The sequence below is a fragment of the Lithobates pipiens genome, unplaced genomic scaffold, assembly GCF_037356315.1.
Source record: "Lithobates pipiens isolate NorthernLeopardFrog02 unplaced genomic scaffold, aLitPip1_a1.2 Scaffold_3, whole genome shotgun sequence".
In the NCBI taxonomy this organism is placed as follows: Eukaryota; Metazoa; Chordata; class Amphibia; order Anura; family Ranidae; genus Lithobates; species Lithobates pipiens.
This window is the reverse complement of record NW_027507790.1, coordinates 134,543,584-134,568,422: the sequence shown is the minus strand read 5'-3', so window position 1 is coordinate 134,568,422 and position 24,839 is coordinate 134,543,584. Positions and strand designations below refer to the sequence as shown.

Sequence of the window (24,839 nt, the reverse complement as noted above, 5' to 3'; positions counted from 1 at the left end):
GCCTTCTGGGGTTTTCCTTGCATTTATTGTAACTGCATTCTTAGTTATGTTTTTGTTTAGGCAATATTAAACACAAAATGTAATTCAATTTAATTAAATTAAATGCAGTTTACCAATCCTTTGATGTGGGGGCTGCATTTGTTTTCTTTTTTAGACTTATCCCTGTTGTCACTTGGTGATCTGGCCAGTCATTCACCTCCTATATTGCAGTGACCCCCCACTCTGGATGAAGGAGCATAGGAGGCACATTTGAACAGCAGCATTGTGTCTGGGGGAAGGGGAGTGTTAGATGTACTGTGCTTGCAGTTTTAAATGCACTAAGAAATTGAAGCTCAACTCCAGCGAATACTTTATAAGCAGTTACATCAAACTGGTTTTCTTTTTTTTGATGGGGATGATTTTACGTAAAGAAATAAAAGCTGATCATTGTAAGTACCCCTGCTGTGTTTAAATGGTTTGTTTAGTCCTTGTAACTGATACATCTGCAGGAGAGCTTATTCTTTTGAAAACAACAAACTAACTAGCTGGATCAACAGATGAAATTAGAAAAAAATGAAAACAAAAGCGTCCATCAGATCTAAGGCTGACCCTCCATTACAATTATTTTGTAGGATTTTCCTTTAGATTTACCAAAACCACATAATATGAGGTCAAACCTAAAACACTTTCATTTTGTATGTAAACAGGCAGGCCCTTGCACTACCGGTACATAATTGAAGGCAACGCTAAAGGAAAGCCATCCAAATTTTTTATTTTTTGTTTTACAAAGCAAGATTTTCAAAAACAATATTCATTCTTTTAGTGATGATGAATGAAACAAGCCTATGAGACATTTATAGGGACTAGCTTCTGAAACTTTTGCTTTTTGTCTGTAGAAATGCTATGCATATCACGTGGCCTAGACTTTAGGGCAGTGTTTCTCAACTCCAGTCCTCAAGGCGCCCCAACAGGTCATATCTTCAGGCTTTCCATTATTTTGCACAGGTGATTTAATAAGTTTCACTGCCTTAGTAAGTACCACAGCCTTTTCATGTGAGGGAAATCCTGAAAACATGACCTGTTGGGGCTCCTTGAGGACTGGAGTTGAGAAACACTGGTTTAGAGTTAAAGCGGAAGTAAACCCATCCACAAAACAGTTTCATTTCTGGGGCATGCCGGAAATGTAACACTCCCATTGGTTGTGCTCTCAATCAAACTGTTAAACCATCCAATGGCTGGTGTCATGACTGATCACATGTGCAGCATCATGGTAGTTTTATATTAAACAGAGGCAAAGATGGCAGCTTCCTTGGCTGAAAATGATAGGGGGTTTACTTACACTTTAAGAGTTATTCCTGATATGTGCCTGCTGTACCGTGTACTTGAAGATAAAGTATCCTGTTCTCTTTGTATAGTTTCCTCAAGTCCCTCTGCTTTCCCATTAAGTGGGAGAGCACAGCGTGGTCTGTTCTCTAGCTATGCTGGGAGCTCAGACTGGTCCTGACATCCTGGACCTAACACCTCTCTCTCTCTTCTCTCTAATAGGTGGTGATATTTTGTAGACCAGAGAGCAGGGAACAATGCTAAATGACAACAGTTCATTGTCAGAGAAATTAATTTTCTTTTTTTTTCTCCATCAGGACGATACAGTTCAGAGAGTGATGTTTGGAGTTTTGGCATTCTTCTCTGGGAAACCTTCAGTCTGGGAGTGTGTCCTTATCCAGGAATGACCAATCAACAAGCACGGGAACAAGTAGAAAAAGGTTAAGTACAGTGTTTAATATTAACTTTTACTGTCTCTAACCCAGTTTTTTTCAGATTATGAGTACTGAATTTACTAGAACCTGCATGTTTGTTCTAGTTCAGTAACTCTGGAAGCATTTAAGCCAGAAACAACTAGGCAACTAGGATTTTCATAATGAGGCAGTATACCTCTCAGTACTACTATTAGAACAGATCTAAAAACAAAATTGATTAAAAACAGATTGCGGAGAAGGAATGTGAATATTTGGGAACAAGGGCACAACATTTCCTGTAGAATCAACCAGTATTTTTCTGTACTTGGCCTTAAAAATTAAAGCTTACATAATCACTACATCTAACTTTTAAAGCGGAGGTCCACCCTAAAGTGGACCTCCGCTCATCGGAACCCTCCCCCCCTCCGGCGCCACAATTGGCACCTTTCAGGGGGGAGGGGGGGTGCAGATACCTGTATAGTACAGGTATCTGTACCCACTTCCGGGATAGCTCTCTGCGGAAAGGGGCGTATATTACGCCCCTTTCCGCAAGTGCCCGCCCCTTCCCGCAAGTGCCCCGCTGCCTGCTGGGAAAACACACAGATCCCAGAGGCAGCGGGGACCGTCCTTATTGCGCAGCGCGGCTCGCGCATGCGCAGTAGGGAACCGGGAAATGAAGCCGAAAGGCTCTATTTCCTGATTCCCATACCCAAGATGGCGGCGGCAGCACCCGAGATACGATCTACAGATCGGCTTCGGGTGCCGACATCGCGGGCGCACTGGACAGGTAAGTGTCACTATTTTAAAAGTCAGCAGCTGCAGTATTTGTAGCTGCTGGCTTTTAAAAAAAAAAAAAAATGCGGAGTCCCGGTGGACTCCCGCTTTAATAGGTTACAATAAATTATATGTTTGTTCTTAGATTTAGATATATATTAAAGTGAACCTGTGCCCAATTCATGCATAATAAAGTATTTACATATTATTAACAAGCCCTAAAAGCTAATTTTATCTTTGTTTCCATAATCCAGTGGTGGTTGTATAACTTGATATACAGTGGGGATCGAAAGTTTGGGCACCCAAGGTAAAAATGTGTATTAATGTGCATAACGAAGCCAAGGAAAGTTGGAAAAATCTCCAAATGGCATCAAATTACAGATTAGACATTCTTTTTTTTTTTTTTTTTTTTTTTTTTTCAAATATAGACTTTATTTATTTAAACAATGCCCAACCTGGGCGCACATATAACATAAGACATACAGTTGGGATACATGGGGGGAAGGAAGGGAAAGTGCCCAGTAAGTTCGATACAGGGATAGAGGGGGAGGCAGACGTAACTTACATACAGTACATCTCAATTTAACATGAGTTCTTGTAAGGTCACGTTCATCATCATTCCGGCTACCACAGCCCATGTGGGCCGAAGCACTGCGCGAAGTAACCATGGACTCACTAGACGCCTAATTCTGAGCCGCCTCCCCCCTCTTCCCCACACCAGAATCCCATTGCCCCAGTAAACAATCGAACATCCAAGGTCAGAGTCTAACAGTAAAGGGGACAAGGACACACAAGGGAGAAAGGCGGGGGAAGGCTGGGGGAGAGAGAGAGAGGAGAAGAAAAAAAAAAAGAAAGGGGGGGGAAAGGGGGGAGAGATCTGGTTCAGTCCGGAACACCGCGTCACATACTTGGACCAGGTTGCAAACTATCTCACAGGGTCCTCAGGGAAACCCCTTCAGGGGAGAGAATAAACTGATGCCAGAGAGCCCACGTGGTTTTAAATCTTTCCTGTTGTTGCCTCCCAGATAGCACCAGGTCCTCTAGTTTACTAACGTCCTCCACCCTTCGAAACCAGGACGCCACCGACGGTGGGGCCTGGCTTTTCCAGTGAAGCGGAATGCAGGCTCTGGCTGCATTCACCAGGTGACACAGAATGGACTTTTTGTATTTTTTAGTAGACATGGTATTATCATGTAGGAGAAAAAAGGCCGGGTCATCGGGGACGTTGTATTCCGTGAACTTTTGGGTAATGGACCTGACTGTAGACCAGAAATGGGACAACTTCGGACAGGACCAAAATATGTGTAACATTGTGCCCTGCCCCTGACCACACCTCCAGCAAAGTGCGAAGGTGTTCGGATAGAAGGAGTGCAGTACCTGAGGGGTTAAGTACCACCTCGTCAGGAGTTTGTAGTTAGTTTCCTGTATTTTGGTACAAATGGTAGATTGTAGGGCAAAGGTTAACATACGTTGAGTCTGGCTCGAAGTAAATGTGCAGTTCAGCTCCCTCTCCCATTTAGTCAAGAAGGTTAAGTGAGTGTCATAGACCGGGGCGATAAGGAGATTGTACATTGTTGACAATGTCCTCGGGAGTGCCCCGCATCCCGAACAGTAGACATTCTTATAATCCAGATTAGACATTCTTATAATACAGTGCCTTGCGAAAGTATTCGGCCCCCTTGAACTTTTCAACCTTTTGCCACATTTCAGGCTTCAAACATAAAGATATAAAATGTTTATTTTTTGTTAAGAATCACCAACAAGTGGGACACAATTGTAAAGTGGAACGAAATCTATTGGATTTTTGAAACTTTTTTAACTAATAAAAAAATGAAAAGTGGGGCGTGCAAAATTATTCGGCCCCCTTGCGTTAATACTATGTAGAGCCACCTTTTGCTGCGATTACAGCTGCAAGTCGCTTGGGGTATGTCTCTACCAGTTTTGCACATCGAGAGACTGAAATCCTTGCCTATTCTTCCTTGCAAAACAGCTCAAGCTCAGTGAGGTTGGATGGAGAGCGTTTGTGAACAGCAGGTTTCAGCTCTTTCCACAGATTCTCGATTGGATTCAGGTCTGGACTTTGACTTGGCCATTCTAACACCTGGATACGTTTATTTGTGAACCATTCCTTTGTAGATTTTGCTGTATGTTTGGGATCATTGTCTTGTTGGAAGATAAATCCGTCCCAGTTTCAGGTCTTTTGCAGACTCCAACAGGTTTTTATCCAGAATGGTCCTGTATTTGGCTGCAGCCATCTTCCCCTCAATTTTAACCATCTTCCCTGTCCCTGCTGAAGAAAAGCAGGCCGAAACCATGATGCTGCCACCACCATGTTTGACAGTGGGGATGGTGTGTTGAGGGTGATGAGCTGTGTTGCTTTTACGCCAAACATATCGTTTTGCATTGTGGGCAAAAAGTTTGATTTTGGTTTCATCTGACCAGAGCACCTTCTTCCACATGTTTGGTGTGTCTCCCAGGTGGCTTGTGGCAAACTTTAGACAAGACTTTTTATGGATATCTTTGAGAAATGGCTTTCTTCTTGCCACTCTTCCATAAAGGCCAGATTTGTGCAGTGTACGACTGATTGTTGTCCTATGGACAGACTCTCCCACCTCAGCTCTAGTTCTCTGCAGTTCATCCAGAGTGATCATGGGCCTCTTGGCTGCATCTCTGATCAGTCTTCTCCTTGTCTGAGCTGAAAGTTTAGAGGGACGGCCAGGTCTTGGTAGATTTGCAGTGGTCTGATACTCCTTCCATTTCAAAATGATCGCTTGCACAGTGCTCCTTGGGATGTTTAAAGCTTGGGAAATCTTTTTGTATCCAAATCCAGCTTTAAACTTCTCCACAACAGTATTACGGACCTGCCTGGTGTGTTCTTTGGTCTTCATGATGCTCTCTGCGCTTTCAACAGAACCCTGAGACTATCACAGAGCATTTTCATTTATACAGAGACTTGATTACACACAGGTGGATTCTATTTATCACCATCAGTCATTTAGGACAACAATGGATCATTCAGAGATCCTCGCTCAACTTCCGGAGTGAGTTTGCTGCACTTAAAGGGGCCGAATAATTTTGCACGCACCACTTTTCAGTTTTTTATTTGCTAAAAAAGTTTAAATTATCCAATAGATTTCGTTCCACTTGTTGGTGATTCTTCACAAAAAATTAAAATGTTATATCTTTATGTTTGAAGCCTGAAATGTGGCAAAAGGTTGAAAAGTTCAAGGGGGCCGAATACTTTCGCAAGACACTGTATGTCAAAAAAAGTTAGATTTTATTTCCATCATTTACACTTTCAAAATTACAGAAAACCAAAAAATGGCGTCTGCAAAAGTTTGGGCACCCTGCAGAATTTATAGCATGCACTGCCCCCTTTGCAAAGCTGAGACCTGCCAGTGTCATGGATTATTCTCAATCATCGTCTGGGAAGACCAGGTGATGTCAATCTCAAACGTTTTAAATGGCCAGACTCATCTGACCTTGTCCCAACAATCAGCACCATGGGTTCTTCTAAGCAGTTGTCTAGAAAACTGAAAATAGTTGACGCTCACAAAGCTGCAGAAGGCTATAAGAAGATAGCAAAGCGTTTTCACATGTCAATATCCTCTGTTTAGAATGTAATTAAGTCATCAGGAACAGTGGATTAAGTCATCAGGTGACAGTCATCAGGAACAGTGGAAGTTAAAGCAAGATCAGGAAGACCAAGAAAAATATCAGACAGAACAGCTCGCAGGATTGTGAGAAAAGCAATTCAAAACCCACGTTTGACTGCCCGATCCCTCCAGAAAGATCTGGCAGACACTGCAGTTGTGGTACACTATTCCACTATAAAGAGATATTTGTACAAATATCGTCTTCATGGAAGAGTCATCAGAAGAAAACCTCTTCTACGTCCTCACCACAAAAATCAGTCATCAGAAGAAAACCTCTTCTACGTCCTCACCACAAAAATCAGCGTTTGAACTTTGCAAATGAACATATAGACAAGCCTGAGGCATTTTGGAAACAAGTTCTGTGGACCGATGAGTTTAAAATAGAACTGTTTGGCCGGAATGAGCAAAGGTACGTTTGAAGAAAGGGCACAAAATTTAATGTAAAGAACCTCTGTCCAACTGTTAAGCATGGGGGTGGATCAATCATGCTTTGGGGTTGTATTGCAGCCAGTGGCACAGGGAACATTTCACGAGTAGAAGGAAAAATTGATTCAATAATTTCAGCAAATTTTGGATGGTAACTTGATGCCATCTGTGAAAAAGCTGAAGTTAAAGAGAGGATGGCTTCTACAAATGGATAATGATCCTAAACACACCTCAAAATCCACGGGGGATTACATCAAGAGGCGTAAACTGAAGGTTTTGCCATGGCCTTCACAATCTCCTGACCTCAACATTATTGAAAATCTATGGATAGACGTTAAAAGAGCAGTGCGTGACAGACAGCCCTGAAATCTCAAAGAACTGGAACACTTTTGTAAGGAAGAATGGGCAAAGATACCTCGAACAAGAATTGAAAGACTCTTGGCTGGCTACAAAAGGCATTTACCAGCTGTGATACTCTGTAGGGTGCCCAAAATTTTGCAGACGCCATTTTTTTGTTTTCTGTAATTTTGAAAGTGTAAATGATGGAAATAAAATCTAACTTTTTTTTGACATATAAGAATGTCTAATCTGTAATTTGATACCATTTGGAGATTTTCCATCTTTCCTTGGCTTCGTTATACACATTAATACACATTTTTACCTGGGGTGCCCAAACTTTCGATCCCCACTGTCTACAAGTCTACAGGAAAGCTACAAAAATACTAGAAGACTGCAGATATGCTATAGGAGTTGGAGACTGGGGATATGCTTCAGAAGACAGTCATAGACTGTAGATACATTACATGAGACTACTAGAGAGTACTGCTATTACAGTAGGCTTCCACAATTGTGCTCCCTACAGACCCCTAAATTTACATGTGCAACGTTTAATATTTATTTTTATAGGATCAGTCATAAAAGATCATAGTAAAAGAAAACCTAGAAAGAGAAAATGGATAGAATAGAAAAAAGGTATACAAAGATGGTGCCAAAGAAATAAACCAATTTACCAGTGGAAGATAGTCTAAATAATATCTTTCCTTCACTGACTTGGGTAATCACCAAACACTATCATCTGCTAGGGCTCCATGGGTCAGCACAGTAAGTGTCAAAAGGACAAAGATTGGGCACCAGGGCTATAAGAATTGTAGAGAAATATGTTTTCTACAATTTCACAACACAACCATTAAAGTCTTAGCTTTTTTTTCTTCTATACGAGCAGAGCTTAGTGCCTGTCAGCCTTCTAAAGTAAGCCACCAGCAATGGTTTCTAAGCTGTAAGAAACTGACTCAAACCCAACTTTAGTCTCTGATGTGATCTTTGAGAATGAATAACTTCATTCTCAACACAACACAGACCCTCCCTGAATCAGGACATCACTCCAAACTGGATAAAAGAGCCAAGAGGAACCAAGAGGCCTACAGCAACTCTAAAGCAGTTGCAGGAAATTTATGGCAGAGTGGTCATTGTGTGCATGTGACAGCAATACCCCAAATTCTCCACAAATGTGGCTTGTATTGGAGGGTTGCAAGAAAAAAAGCCAGTCCTCAAGAAAGGCCACATGCATTTACAACTGAGCTTTGCCAAAATGCACCTTTAAGATTCTGGGGCCACATGGAAAAAGGTGTTATGGTCAGATGAGACTAAAATGTAGGTATTTGGCTTCAATACCATATTATAAAACGGAAATCCAATACAGCTTACCATCCAAATAACACCATTCCTACAGTATGCATGGAGGTGGTAATATCCTTATATGGGGGTGTTTTCCTGCAGTAGGGACAGAAGCACTTGTCAGGATATAAGGAAAAATGGATTCTTGTGGAACATCTGCTGCCCACTGCCAGAAAGTTGTCAATGGAAAGCTGGTTTACCTTCCAACATGACAATGACCCAAAGTACACAGCAAAAATTACCGCACAGCGATTGAAGGAGAAAAAGGTGAATCGCCTAGTCAGAGCCCAGACTTAAACCCCATTGAAAATCTGTGGAATGACTTATGGACTGCAGTCCTCAAACAGTCACCGTCACACTAAATTAACTTGAGTGGGCAAATATTGCAAACTTTGTAGAGACATATCCCACAGACTAAAGCAGGGGTGCCCAACCTTTTGAAGAGCGAGGGCCTCTTAAGTGACTTGATAACTGGTCGCGGGCCACAATGAGCAGACTCTGTTAGGGGGGTGTAAACAGTAGTTTGTTTACATCTGCCGCTCCATAGAGATGAATAGAGGGTCTAATTGGGTTGGATCAATTGTGTGAAAGGGGTCTAAGGCTGCTTTCAAGCTGATGCGCTGGGTTTACCCCAGCGCAGTGCACTTGTGGCTTGCCTGCGGGTTAGCTGGACTTTGCCATAGGCTTCTATTATATCCTGCAGGTGAAGTGCACTTTCTAAAAGCACACCTAACCGGCAGGTAATAACAGAAGTCTATGGCTCAATGCAGGTAACCTTCAGGTGCACTGCGCTGCACCTGCCAATCAGTTTGAAAGCAGCTCAGTAAGCACTGCAGAACAGATACGCCCTGATATACATTGTGATTTTAGTAATAAACTTAACTATAATAACAGTCTTCCATTCAGGTATCGCCAACTGTTGCTGTCCCAGACAGAGTGCATTTGGTATCACTCCATCTGTGACAGGAGGCGTCCCCTACCACCACCTTCATTCACAACACTGATGCTCTGAGATTGCCAACCAGCCATCCCAGGGCAGGAGGTCGCAAGCCACATCAGAGGGCTCCGCGGGCCACTGGTTGGGCACCCCTGGACTAAAGGCTGTAATTAAAGCAAAGGTGGTTAAACATTGTATTTACACAAGGAGGCGATCCTTTTTCCAACTCTGTGATCCTTTTTTTTATTTCATTTTAATTTTTTTCTGACATGGTGGTATATCTTTCACTTGAATGTTATTAGTTGCACTAAGTAAATACAGCTGGATAATACAAAAACTGCACCTGTTTTTATTCCAGGCTGCAAAGCAACAAAATGTGAAATTGTGCTACTGCTTTTAAGAATGACAGTGTAAAGAGATCCTTAAAAATGTATTCAAGTTTGTATTCTTAACTTCCTCCAACTTTATTTTATGTTAATTTTTAATTGTTTGCCTGCTATGATCCAGCTACCTGTTAGAGGATGTTTGTTCTCCATAGTCTTATTGTATGTAGGAACATAGTCCATCTCAGGAACAAGTGAGGGTAGCTATGGAATTTATAGGGGGCACAGTGCATGATCCATAACCAACATGCACTACCTGTTCTAAATAGATGAAAGTGAGAGAGAAAAGGATACAGTGAGGAAAAAACACATGATACAAATTTTATAACTCTAGTTGCAGTTCAGTAAGTAAAATAAATGTTTGATCCTTTACCAACCAACAATAATTCTGGCTTCCACAGGCTGACTACAGTATATGCTCATGTGATACACAGATTAGTCCTGTCAATTTAAGAAGGTGCTCCTAATGACAACTCGTTATGTGTAAAAAAAAAAAAAAAAAGACACCTCTCCACAAAATTGTTTTCTTCCATTCAAATCTCAATATCATGGGCAAGAGCAAAGACTAAGGATGCCAGGGACAAGATTGTTGACCTGCACAAGGCTGGAATGGGCTACAAGACCATCAGCAAGAAGCTTGGTGTAAAGGAGAGAACTGTTGGAGTGATTATTCGCAAATAAAAGAAACACAAAATAACCATCAATCGCCCTCGGTCTGGAGTGCCATGCAAGATTTCGACTCATGGGGTAAGCATGAGAAAAGTAAGGGATCAGCTCATAACTATATGGAAGGAGCTTGTGAATGATCTCAAAGCAGTTGGGACCATAATCCCCAAACCATTGGTTACATCATACGTCGCCATGGATTGAAATCCTGCAGCGCCCGCAAGGTCCCCCTCCTCAAAAAGGCACATGTACAGGGCCATCTGAAGTTTGCCAATGAACATCTAAATGATTCAGCGAACCATTGGGAGAAAGGGCTGTGGTCAGATGACACCAAAATTTAGCTCTTTGGCATTAACTCGCCGTGCTTGAAGGAAGAAAAATGCTGACTATGACCATAAGAACCCCATCCCTACAATCAAACACGGAGGTACAAAACTTAAGCTTTGGGGCTGTTTCTCTGCTAAAGCTACAGGCTGACATTGCCACGTTGAGGGGCCAATGGATGGGGCCATGTTTTGTAAAATCTTGAATGAGAGCCTTCTTCCCTCAGCCAAAACACTGAAAATAGGGTTGTGGAGAGGTCTTCCATCATGACAGTGACCCAAAACATACCACCAAGGCAACAGTGGCTCAAGAAGAAGCACACTAAGGTCACGGAGCAGCCTAGCCAGTCTCCGGACCCTAATCCTATAGGAAATTCAGAGACGGAGCTGAAACTTTGAGTTGGCAAGCAACAGCCAAGAAACCTTAAGGATTTAGAGAAGATCTGTAAAGAAGGATGGACCAAAATCCCTCCTGATATGTGTGCAAACCTGGTAACCAACTACAAGAAACTTCTTACCTCTGTGCTTGCCAACAAGGGTTTCTCCACCAGGTACTAAGTCCTGTTTTGCTTGGGGATCAAATACTTATTTTACTCAGCTGCAACTCAATTTATGACATTTGTATTGTTTTTTCTGGATTTTTTGTTAATATTTTGTCTCTATTATTTAAATACACCTATGCTAAAAATTATACACACTTTATTTCTCTGTAAGTGGGCAAACTTTTAAAATCTGCAGGGGATCGGATAATTATTTTCCCCATTGTAGGGGCTGTTCTGTTGCTCATGGAGGACTTTTCAAGGAGGCAGAAAACAGTAAAAAGCAATTTAACTAAAACATGGTCATTAAATAGTGGATGTGTATTGATTATTTTTGTGAGAAAAAGGCTGCTGTCACTTTAGGGACTGTCATTAATCTCCTCTAAGGAGTCCCCTGTGCACTCTGCCCTATCAGTGATTGGTTGATTTCTCTAGTTGAGAGAGTGCATCATCATGGGTGGTGTTGAGCAGTACTTCCAGACCTAGAGAGGGTGGAAGGTCACGTCCTCAGTCTCTCCTGAAAACGTCTGTGGATGAGGCGGAGTCATGTATTTGTGATCTGGGTTTTGCTAGCCTTGTTGGCCTAGGGCAGTGATGGCGAACCTTGGCACCCCAGATGTTTTGGAACTACATTTCCCATGATGCTCAACTACACTACAAAGTGCATGAGCATCATGGAAAATGTAGTTCCAAAACATCTGGAGTGCCAAGGTTTGCCATCACTGGCCTAGGGCGTTGTTAAGCATGTCCCATCTGTGGAGTTAAAGAGAGAAAGAAGTGGCATTGACTGTGATTGAAGAATACACAGAAGTGTTCCTGTGGAAATTTATATCACGATGTGGGACCTGTACTTGAACTTTAAAATTGGGAGTCGCTTTTGTTATACATAGAATAATGTTTTAGTAAAGAAAACTCAGAAGTTGATTATACACTGTGTGGACCTTGATATCTCTTTAAACACCTGGGCTAACACAGACTGCAAAAAGGAGGAGATTGCAGAGTTGGTCAGGACCACTGGGAAGCAGCAAGAACCAGAGATCTAGGGTGGCCTTCATATTGGAAATTATATATAGTCTTCTTCCCAGAGAAGCACAGAGAGAGATCTGAAAAAAATGCTGTTCACTAGTGATAATCTGTTCATAATCAGCTGGAAAGGCTCTAGTTAAGGGGTAGCAAGCTTGAGAATTGTGAAGAGATTGCGTGTCAGCATTAGGTTGGTCAATGTGTGGCATTGTGCAATATGTGTAGGTATATAGACACAAAACAATGAGTAGAGGTCAATGCAGCGCTCTAAATAATGAAATAATTTATTTCATTCAGTCTTAAATAAGTGTTGAATTAAAGTGAATATTGACATTCAATATTATAGACAAAACTGAAGGGATTTGGTATTACACTGCATCCACATTTAGTGGAGGCAAGAAGACCAAGGTGGAGGTTCCCACACAGTTGATTATCTTAGTAAAATTCATATAAAAACAATTTGTTTATACTTTAAGGACAATATTTTGGCACCATGTATGCGGTGTAATACCATGTCACTTCAGTTTTGTCTATAGTAAAGCTTGAGAATTAGTGAAGTCCCTGTGAATGGCAAAGAAAAGCATACCAGGAGGAGGGTAATGACCTGGGAGTTTGTAAGCCCTTGTACACGCGGTCGGAGATTCCGACGGAATGTGTCCTATTGGACTGTTTTGTCGGATAATCCGACTGTGTGTGGTCTCCGTCGGACTGTTTCAGTCAGAGTATCCGACGGACCAAGTTTTCCAACTTGTCCGTAAAATTTTCTGACAAAATGCTCCGATCATGTTTAGCCTACTCCGACGGACAAAGTGCCAGGCATGCTCATATCTGATTCCTAGACGAAAGCTATTGGCTACTAGCCTGAACGTAGTCCCGTCGTAATGAAATAACGTCATCACGTTATGTACAATCGGATTTTCCGACAACTTTGTCTGACCGTGTGTATGCAACAGTTTTGGACAAAATCCGTCAGACAAAATCCAACGGATTTGGTTGTCAGAATGTCCGACCGTGTGTACAAGGACTAAGACCTGGGTAGCTACAGTGAGAGATGCTGGCAGAGAAGCACCTCAGTAAGAAGTCCTGGTTTGCTATGGCCTAGTTGCCAAAAAAGGTTGTATGTGCTACAGGGTATAACTATATAGTAATGTATTCCAGTATCTGTATTACTAACTTTTTAGGTCCAGAATCATACAAGTTTAGGCACTTGCCTTGATCTTCAGTACAGGGGTATCTTGGATTTCAGAATCCCAAATGCACTGGTTACTGGTGATCCTTTTTTTGTAGACAGTTTTTTTCTTGTTTATTTCATTCTTAAAATGCTTTTGCTATGTACTTTTTAGGTTATCGAATGTCCACTCCACAGAAGTGTCCAGAGGAAGTGTTCAAAATAATGCAGCGATGCTGGGAGTACAAGCCAGAGAATCGGCCAAAGTTCATTGAGATGCAAAAAGAGCTAGCTGCGATCAAAAAGAAAATAACATAGTATCCAGCCCACTGATGGACTTATTTTGAAACAGTAGTTCTGTTTGCCCAATTTGATAAACCACACTGCATTTACCAAATACTGCAATCAATCTCATGTTTAGCCAAACTGCATGTGCCTTTTTACTAAAATTCATAAAATGCAGACCCCCCCCCCCCCTCTACAGTTGTCCAACACCTTCTTCCTGTCATTAATATTGATAAAACCCCTTTCTGAAATTACCTTGATCTAGTTTTTACATTGGCGAGTTAAGCTGGTCATACATGAAGAGAGACTGCTGTCTGAAAAAATGTACTTTTCTTGTTGCCTAAAACTATTCATATGCTGCCCTTTGCACTGCAAAGTTTCCATGAAGAATAAAAAGGGCAATCTACCGTAGTGCATTTGGTACTATTTAACAACTTGCTGTAGTCATGCAAGAGTCACACAGGGAGGTTGCTTTACTAAAGGCAACAATACTGTGCACTGCAAGTGCACATCATGTACATTTGCTCTAGATATGAGGGGATGCTCTGCTTATTTCTGTCATCCAATCATGTACAAGTAAAAATGCTGTTTTTTATTTTCCTTGCATGTGATTGGGTATTTGTTGCAAAATGAAGCTTTACCTCATTTACTAAGCTCTGGAGCAAGTGCACAGTATATTTTTCTTTAGTAAATCAGCCCCAATCAATTGTCTGGCTGGCTAACGTGTATCAAAAAACCTTTAGAGACCTGCATCAAATGCGAAAGGCGTGAAAGACTCCAAATTTTCAGTCCGTTCCCAATTACCCTCTGCAACAGGGATAAACTGATATTGAGTGTCCCTTCCTAAGAGGAGTTGCTTGATGTATACCTAATGGTGCATTATGGTGTAAATTGAATAGTATGTTCATCCAATTGTTTTGAAGCATATTACTAAGTTTCTTTGTGGGCAGATGAGGACTTTTTTTTTAATATTATTTAAAAAAAAAGGTTAAGCAGATAGGTAAAACTGTATTGAACAAAAAAAGCACACAATGAGGTTGATTCACTAAAACCGGAGTCCAAAATCTAGTGTACCACTGCATATAAACCGGCCAATGCTTTTTTCAACACTTAATTGAACAAGCTGAAGTTAGACTGATTGACTACAATGCAAAGCTAGACCAGATTCTGAGTGCTCCAGTCTTAGTAAATAAACTAAAGTGTGTCATGACTGTTGAGGTGACCATTCATATGACATTTTTCCACTAACTTTGACATAATGAATAGCTAAACAGTAAAGAGAAAACATTTACAGCCAATGTTCACAACAGCTCATATGCCCTCTGTAAATGTTCCAGTAGTTCATCATAAACCATTTACATAATTTCACCTTTATGTGCTGCAACATTTGCCACTTGCACAGCCATGGAGAAGCTGATGTGTTTGACTCATGAATGGCATTAACCAGACGATTGGATTCAGTAAAGAAAATACTGGAATCCCTTTTGTTTTCTTCAGCTCATATCATATCACCAAAATGCTTTCTTTTTTCAATATTTCAAGATTAATTGCTTGCTACCTGATCTAAATTTTCTACCAATTAGTACTTTTTGAGGCAAATGACGAAATCTGATCTTTTAGTGGATCCATTGCTTCCCAATATGTCATTGGTTATTTTATATTTGAACAACTGAAGTATTTGGTTTTAGGATCATTACAGGAGTTTACATAAACATAGCCAATATTTGGCAGCAAAAACTTAGTTGAAGGAGTTTTGGGTTCCCTGGAGACTCCTCCTTTAGAGCGAATAGTGCTATATTTTCTAGGCAAACTTAATGATACATATTATTTAGTGTTTTAGGCATTTACATGATTTCTTTGTGCTCTGTTTTTCTTCTTGTGCAATAGAAATGTTGGGTCCATATGTATAATCTGAACTAAGAATTAGAACTTTGGTATAGCATTCCATGTTCTTTAAGAACTGCACTTTTTTTTTTTTTTTTTTTTTTAGATCATACAATGCTGGCATACTGATGAAAACATTTATGGCTTGTTTACACCATGTTCATTGAGCTGCATTTTTCTACAGACTGCCACACATGTACGACGTAAACTGGGCTTATAAAAAAACTATTTTCTTAGTGTCATTTTCATAACGTTCATGTGTGGTAGTGTGTAGAAAAAACTCACCTTAAGGGATATTGAGAATAAGCACATGATACGGGATTTTTAAGATGAATTTGGCCCAAGGTGAATCTATGTGGGCTTGTTCACACAATGTTATCCATTGTTTTGGTTGATGTCAGTTTCTTTTGCAACCCTAGAAAAAAATGTAGAAAGGATCTGAAGGTTATAATGTGTGAAATACAGTTTAGTGTTTAGTAGGCTGAAAACAGGTCATTAACATGGCAGTTTGTTTATGGGCAGTTTGAGTAGTTGCTTCTGCACACTTGTATAACATCCTCTATTTAAATATGTAATCTTTAGTTAGCTTTAACATGTTCTGAGGATTTCATTAAACTCTTAGAGCACAAAAATAATACCTTTGCCTAAGTTAAGTACAGAAGTTTAAAAGCAAGATTACCTGCCTAAACTTAGCGCTTGAGGCTATCTGCATACCTTTTCTATAAAATTGTATGCAACCCTTTATAATACACACGTGCTCAGAATATTCTAAATGTTTTACAAGCAGTAAAATAGCTTTAAACCAAGCCATCACTCACCCTTGGCTGCTATTCATTCTCAAATGTCCATAAAAATTACAGTTTAGAGGGCTACTCAATAAAAGATGTCAATGCCTTTGTTGTGAATTTTTGAAAATTAAAGAAGTACAGCCAAAGCTTGTTTGGCCTTACTTATCTGGATCACAGGAGGGCAGTTCGCTTTGCACTCCTCCAAACGTGTTTTCAACAGAGAGTGGGCTGAAGTCCCCTCTCTGCTGACATCACAGAAGTCGGTCCAGGTTCTGCATCATCACGACAATGGAGTCTGGATTCACCAGGTGCCTGGACCAACACCCAGCTCAGCCTCTCAGTGCGCTGCTGAGAGCCTGAGCCTGCCACCCCCTTCACATCTCAGCGCTCTAATGAGTGAGGAGGGGCAGAGCAGAGAGCTGTGACTGATGGTCTACAGCTCTCTGATCACGAAGCTGTGAGAACCGATCCATCTGCGGTGTTCGATCACTCGGTTCTCAGTGTAGCGGTGTCAGGGGACAGATGCAGCATTGGACCGTTACTGCATCCGCCTAGGTAAATATGAATCTTAAAAAAAATAAAAATAAAACGTTTCTTTTAATTTCTCCACAATGACGATAAAGGTAATTGTCCGAAAAACATGCAAATACTTGAGTGTGCATGATCTACACACAGGTTCATTTTTTAATTTTTTTTAATGCTTTATAGCAACATGAAAAACATCAAATACAAAATCGGTCCAATGGAATCTCCATAGTAAATCCAAAATTAGCAGACAACATGCAATACAGATTCAATTTAAAGGGACTTTGCACTTTCATCTAAGGATTTATCCTGTTGCACCTTGAACCTCACCCTAAATGAGCCCTGAAAGCTGCTACAGAGCCAACAGAGTGCTTGATAACATAGCTTTGATGTTTTTCCTCAAACAGCAGTAATTCTCTGTGTTCAAGAAATGGCCTTTGTAGCATGTGTGCCTCTCACAGCAGCCTTTGGGCAGCTAAGTTAAAAGCATATGTCTCTAATTCAAACTGCAACCAGGGATGGATCTAAGGCTAATAAAAGTAAAGATAATAAAAATTGATCCCTGTGAACTATTTAACTTGTTTATTTATATTTAGCATTAGTTGCTTTTTTTTCAAAGTTGCATTCTGATATGGGAAATCTGAAAGTGTTTCCATGTTAATAGTAAAATAATTTGAAGTGGTCCACCAGCCAAAATGGGGGCACTGGGACAGGAAGGCAAGTCAACAGTAAAAGCCTTACAGAGGTTCAAACCAGTTACTACTCCAACCTTAAAAAAAAAAAAAGTTTTGGCTGACCTTATTTACGCTCAGTTGTTTTTTGTTTTGTTTTTTGCGCCTGTCAACTGTAGCATCACATGCACACTGAAGAGAACAACCTGCAATTGCATGCTGTAGGACCAAAAATCTATTTATTTTTTATTTTTTGTACTTGTAAATGCTACATCTAGGGACTAAGAAATACATTTGTAAGCACTGAGCCCTTGTATATTTATGACTGAATTTTTAATTTTTCATGTAACTTTTTTTCCATTTCCAGGCCCATTCCACTGTCACTTTTGGTTTATAAATACTTTTAGCTCATGTGAGACCATATTATCACCATTCTTTCTGCCTAAGCATGTTTAGGGACACTACAAATGTTTGGTTCATCTTTGTCTTTTACATTAAAATGGAACTTTACCCATAACAACTTGATACAAATAATATACCTTAGCAAGGAACATACATCCCAGATTAATAATGCTACCAAAATGAGTGTGTGCTTTAAATTGCCTCCAGTATTCTTCTCTTTGCTTCTTCCTGGAGGCTGCTATTTTGCTGAATCCCAGAGCCTCCCCGGATCGGTCTCTACAAATTCAGGACAGTTCCTAAAAATAGAGAGCAACTGAGCATATGCAGAGCAGGGTGAGCAGTGCATTACTGTATTTTAAACAGTATAGACACTTGTTTTTCATGTTTTTACATAGCTATACCTGTAAAAGGGGCCAGGCAAGACTTAATCTTCTGATTAAAGTTCCACTTTATAGATGTATAGTGTTTTTACTTTAACATTGCTGATAATGATTTTCCCAAAATTATCCCTAAATCTTGCGGAAGAGGGTAGGGGTGCTTAAAAAATACAAAAAATGTTTATTTATTTGGGAAGTTTTAATTTTCTTGACCAGTTTAGTCTATCTGCAGTCAACGGTGAAATTGTAAACAATTTTCATAATCCTCTTGAAAAAGACTGTAAACATTCCTCATGTTACCAAATGCTTATTATGTTACCCTTTTGTATTTATTTTGGAGTGAGGTGGGTAATTCTAGCTTACAAATTTACTGTACTTGTGTGGAATTAGTAACATTAACCTTTTATAATGCAATTTTGCATGTAAATACATAATGATCATTTTAACACATTTACTTTGACTGGTAAACCACTAAGGCTTAACACATTTGGACATTACACATTTGTTAGTGGAGCATGCATGGGCTGTGAATTGAGGCACTTTATGGTAGTTTGTATTGTTCTGTAAAAACAAAGTCTGTTAAACAAAAATACCAGCCAAACTGACATTTCATCTGAAAGTGTTGCCCCATTATAATATACAACTCTAGATATGCCGGTATCTCAGGTATTGGACATCTGGCATCCAGTGTGTGTGAATATCATAGAAATTGTATTAAATCAAGCTATTGATATTCACAACAATGTATGCAAAGTCCCATTATTTCCTATGTTACAGCACAAAATGTTTGAAGTTAACCTCTTCCCCCTGCTGCCTTTCAGCCCTTTAGGAGGTACTAAATGCCAAGGGGTGGGCATTCTGATCACGTGACCACTATGATTGGTAGTCACCTCGGTCACATGATCAGAACGCTCCTGATCGCTCTTTACTCTGTCGGGTGTGTGCACTCGGCACAGTAATGTGTTTACATATATGCTGCCTCTCATCGTTAAAGCCCACATTCCAAGAGGCTGCAAATATGCGTATCGTCAGCCAGAACAGGTTAAACAGGCTGAAAGGTCCTTGTGGACTTTCTCATCGGATATGTCTATTGTGCTTTGAAAATTTCTCAACCCAGTATCACAACATTGATATATTGTACATTCTGCTAACCTACAGCAGCTTTTAAAATACTTCTACCAATGCTATTTGAAGCTCTTCCATATATCTATGGATTCTAGGTTTATTGGCTCTCCATGAAGCTCCTGATTACTGTTTTCTTACATTTTCCTAAACCAGAGCTATATGCGTTTAGGCCATCTAATAAAGTTACACACATATAATATGTGCTGATTCTTTTGTAGTTCAAAAGTTTAATGGATTGTTCAGGTAAGCTTAGTAAAGAGGCTCTCAGGTGCTACCCCTGACATTACTAAAATGCTACACATAAGGCTTCATGTAATTAATACTACAGAAAACCATCAAGCGGATTCTACTACAGGACATGCTCAAAGATAGCGGGCATGCTACAGGAGTGCTTTGGAGACTGAGGACAATGGTGCAGGAGGCAGTCAAAGGCTGAGTTTGTGGTACATGAAATTACTAGAGGTTACTTAAATTACAACTACTTTACAGATAAAAGCTTCCTATGTTTGTGGTCCCGACAAGACACAATTTACTGGTACCAAATATGATTTGCAAGCAAGATCACAAAACTAAATGCATAGAAAAGGAAATGGGACAGCACGGAAGTAGAATGTGTAAAAGAACTAAACCTAATGCCAGCAAACACGATTTTAGCCAGTGGTGGTAAACTTGAAAATGTAGAGGGCCGCAAGCGAGGCCTACAACACTTCCAAAGGGTCACACAATGGCAGCATGTTTAGGTGAATTGCATTATGTTAGGCAGCCCATTCAAAATCAGCCAGTCATAATTTACCTTCATTTTGGACCTACTGCATTTTTGCGGTGCTCCACAATGTACACAGGACAAAGGGGGACTATAATCAGCTCCATTGTTGGTGTATGTGGCATGATTAGTAATTCCCAACATTGATGTTTGTGGCTACAATAATAACCCCAGCATCATTATTGGTGGCAGTAATAGTAACACCCTGCTTTGTTGTTGGGTGGCCTCAGTAATATCCTCCAGCATTAATGTAGATGGATTCAAACCCCCCCCCAGTATCCGCGTCTCTGGTTGCAAAAATAACCCCCAGCGTTGGTGTCAATGGATGCAATAATAACTCTGTTTTGTTATCAGTGGCCACGATAACTTCCCACATGTATGTGCGTTAATGCAATAATAACCCCTAGCATTGGTGTCAGCGGCAGTTATAATAACCCCCAATTTTGGTGTCCGTGCCTGAAATATCAAACCCAGCACTGGTGTCAGTGGCAGCAACTACTAAATCTGCACACAACTGGTGGTTAGTGTAGTGCCATTTACCCTTCTTATTTGTGGTTAGTGTCAGTATTATTAAAGCCCCCCCCCCCCCCCACTTTGATGGTCAATGGTAGTTTTACTTGGCCCTCTCTCCCCCACATTGGTGGTCAGTGACTGAAAAATGTAATGCCATGGACACCGGTAATTGCCTGATCATACACTCCCGCACTGCTCTCTTGCCCACCTCCCCACCCACCTGGGAAAATATCTGCACTGTTTGACAGTAACTGCTTTGTTTTTATGTTGGATGATGGGACTCAGAGAGGCAGACTGTGTGTTTAAGTTGTTAAATCTAAAAAAAAGAAAAGTTCTTGTTGGGGCGGGGGGAAATTTTAAACCATATGAGTAAAAGCTTAACAATTTTAAGCAACCGTGTCAGTATTGTGTGTTTTTAACTGTCACTTGCTGGACATATGAATCTGTGTGAATATGTGGCGAAAATTTTAAATATAGGCATATGAAACTAAAGAATTCTTATAATGTGCACTATAACTGGAAGTATAAACCACATACAATATAGTTCCCAGGATACACTATAGTGAACCTTTGAATAAGCATGTAGGCAGGCACAACACTGAGCACTGGATTGGGATGTCAAAGAGTTGCACATAGGGTCTCTGTTTTGTCTCCAGGGCACAGTTGGTACATCTCCACAGATTGCTAAATCAGATGTGTTTTGCCATCTGCAGTTAAGGCGGTATTGGATCTGATTTAATGTACAAGCAAATGGCCTCCTCTCAGTTAAGTAACATTAACTTTAAAAATGACTGTGTTTGTCTCCGTTTACATTTTGTCAATGATTTAAAACCCTTACATATAAATATGGGCTTTCCCATTGCCGATATGTTTAGGTATATCTGTGTAGTGTTTAATAACTCTCAGAACTATCATCTGTAAACTGCCACACACTGTTTCATCATTTTAGTGCAATTTAAATACATTTTTACACTTTTTTAAACTTTCACTTTTAAAATGTTACATAAATGTCTACATTTGATATTAGTGAAATGTTTGTAATTTGTCACCAGAATGATTGTCCTAAAAATAAAAGCTTTGTTTCTGTATCATATATTTAAGTAATTTTAAAATTTCTACTGCACACTACTAGACTTTTTTTTTTATAAACAAAAGCACAGCCATGTTGGTATTTTGTATCATTATATATATATGTTCTGTTTATAAAATTTATCTTTTATTGTATTTCTTTTTAGGCAGAGTTATAACTGTTATAATAGTAGAAGATGTAATATAATAAAATTACAGTGAAACCTTAAAGTAATAACTATTGGACCAACAAACTCCAACCAATAAAAAAAAAAAAAAAAAAAAAACATATTCTTAAGAAATGATTTTGCTGTGCTGTTTACTATGTTTTTACTACTTGTGACATTTATGGACTGAACTGTCAATTTTTTTTTTTTTGCTAACATTTTATGATAAAATGTATGGATTTTCGATTTTCAACAATGTTTAGATATAAAAGTAAAAAATGGATTTATTTGTTTCAGTATTAAACTAAAATTATTGTAAGAAAAACAAGATGATAGTTGACATGTTCAACACTGTCTTGAAAATCATTTGGTCTGTTCATGAAAAATAAAAATTTTGAGTTCATTTTTTTTTCTGAATGGTGTATCATCTGGTTTGTAATGTCTGAAATAAATTACTACATTTGAGTTTTTATTGAGCATGTGTTTAAATACTGTTGCATATTGTAAGCACACAAATGCAAGGTCAAATGTTAATTGTTAAATATGTCATAGAATTTAAAATAAATTCTTATAGCAACATTTCCTTATTTGAAGATTAAATTAACATTTGTTTCTGCTTAATTTTTGCAGATTAAATATGTTCTTTGCACATGGTGTCCTTGAATTTAGTATAAATATGAACTGTTTACAATTTGAATACTATATTCTACAACAGTCTTCTTAACTTTTTTTGTATTTGAATTCTTGTCCATTTTTATTATCCTTTTACTTATATTCATTTCATCTAGTTTGGCTTGAAAACCATGCAATGTTCCTTAACATGTAGATGCTTCTGTAAAGAGCAATTCCCCACATCCCACTTACTTACTGACATGAGTTTATTGGAGTAAACATGTATTAGAAATGTCACTGACTGCTTTCTTATAATATGCTTGTTCTCTGACTCGCTTTGGTCATCCTCTGGCTTCGCTGTTACTATTGTTAGCGCCAAGAAAAATAGCAAACTGGCAGTGACATCAGTGCACCACCACCTAAGCTTTTTTTTCCCCAGTTAGTGACTCACAGATCTTAGGTCAAAATGCCTTTTTATAAGTCAGTGTGATGTTTCTGAACTCAGAATTAAAGTAAATATGTGGCTATGGGGAAACAATAAAAGCACCTGGATTTACTGAAGACAAATAGGCTGTTTGCTTTCCAAGGCAATTTGTCCCCAGAGCTTAGTAATAGATATGAAGCTCTGCTGACTTCCATTTTCCAATCACATGCAAGGAAAAATGCTTATTATCCTAATCTTACCAGACAAAGGATTGGATATTCGCAGACCCTGGATTGTAGGCTGTGAACATCAGGTGATTGGACACTGGCAAAGTTTTTAGACACCCCCCTTGGGTTTACCAATATAACCTGACTCCATTCCATGAGAACTCATGACCTGTAGGTGATAGACCTCTTGTCTTTTATGGAGAAGTTTCTATGCTTAACTAGTTCTTATTTACTTTGAATTCTTCAATCTTTTCACTGCCACCTTGTACAACTATAGATTGGTAAAACCTTGGGGGAACTGTACCTGGACTCCATGCTGCAGGGACAGACAGCCTGTAATGCTGTACCCTTGATGACAGTTGTTGACGAAACGATCATCGGGTAGTCACACTCACACACACTGCGCATGAGCGATCACTTTTTAAACATCTGTATACAGGACTTTTTACTTGCCATGTTTGTCGGAGGTAGCGCCGGAAGTGACAAAGCGGGTCACTGGGTCAGCGAAAACTTTGTTTCCGGCATGGACCCAGGGGGGAGGAGGAAGGACAGGAGCTTGTGCCTATTTCAACTTCCGGTCCAGTGCAGAGGCACTATGGGAGTCCGGAGGTGGCGTGTGAAGCCACAGGTGGAATACTGCACGCCTACTATGGAGGAGTCAGCGTCTGCAGCAGTGGGGACAGGCACCAGCAAAGTCCAGGTAGGAGGCAGCGGTTAAAGTCTGTGAAAAAAGTCAGGTGGAATTGGCGCTATACCCTTAAATAAAATGTGTGTCAATGTGTGGAACTCTATTAATTAATAAAATTATTCCTAATCCTTGCAATTGATTAAACAGTTATACATCCATACCAATAAAGGTTGTGAAACAATTAAAAAAAAGAAAAAATTGGTAATATACATCTAGTGAAAAATACTGAAATAAATAAATGCAATATTATTATCCTATAAATATAAAATGCAGACAAGTCCTTTGTAATATATTAAACAGTTCATAATCCAAATGGTGCCTTGTGCAAATATCCAAAGGAAATCCCCAGTGCGCTTTGGTGAAAATGAATTATATTGTGCTCACCAGATCTTTACCCCTACTGGGGGGGAAACCGCCTTTACAGTGTATAGCCCATGTCGCTCTCTGGCATCTCCCTGGGAATTTGGTTATTCATCCATCCACAGTTTAGATTCTCATTTAAACGTTACATGTAAAAAGGAGGAGAATCCATAGTGTAGTATGTCTTTAAGAAAGGTTTATTGAAAACCGAAAACTACTCACATCTTATCAGAGCAAGATTCACTATAAGAAATCCTCACACCACCAGCTGCTGCGGTGTATTCAAAGAGGTCACTTCTCTAAACCCACGCCTACCGGTTTCATCGTGCTGACGTCATCAAGAGGCTTAAGAATTTTTCAGTAGTATCACAATTTTATATGTAATTTCACTTTTTTCCAAACACCGATTCGGGGCTGTTTAATCATCACTATTATATATACACATATATATTTTTTCAGCAGGAGGTCCCTGCAAAAGGGTATGGACACTAATATCTTAACAATTTGTATAACAATGATAGCAATTTTATAGTGCTAACAAGTTGAGGATTAGTGGCAATAAATATATTCATTTAAAGGTATAGCGCCAATTCTACCTGATTCCTTTTTCAGTGGATAAAGTCTGCCTTTTCTCCTATATCGGGCTTTTGGTCTCTCTCTCCTCCCCCCCCCCCCC

General features: G+C 39.7%; 1 protein-coding gene across 4 annotated transcripts in view; it reads left to right on the top strand.

The window, feature by feature from the left end:
• Positions 1-22,322, top strand: part of FER (FER tyrosine kinase) — a 491,045-nt gene extending 468,723 nt beyond the window's left edge. For all 4 annotated transcript variants that reach the window (XM_077462310.1, XM_077462308.1, XM_077462309.1 and 1 more), the window contains 2 exons: positions 1,620-1,742; positions 13,460-22,322. In XM_077462310.1, the coding sequence (XP_077318436.1) occupies positions 1,620-1,742; positions 13,460-13,602 (266 nt within the window). In that variant the 3' untranslated portion in view covers positions 13,603-22,322. The remainder of the gene's footprint in view (positions 1-1,619; positions 1,743-13,459) is intronic.
• Positions 22,323-24,839: the final 2,517 nt, after the last annotated feature.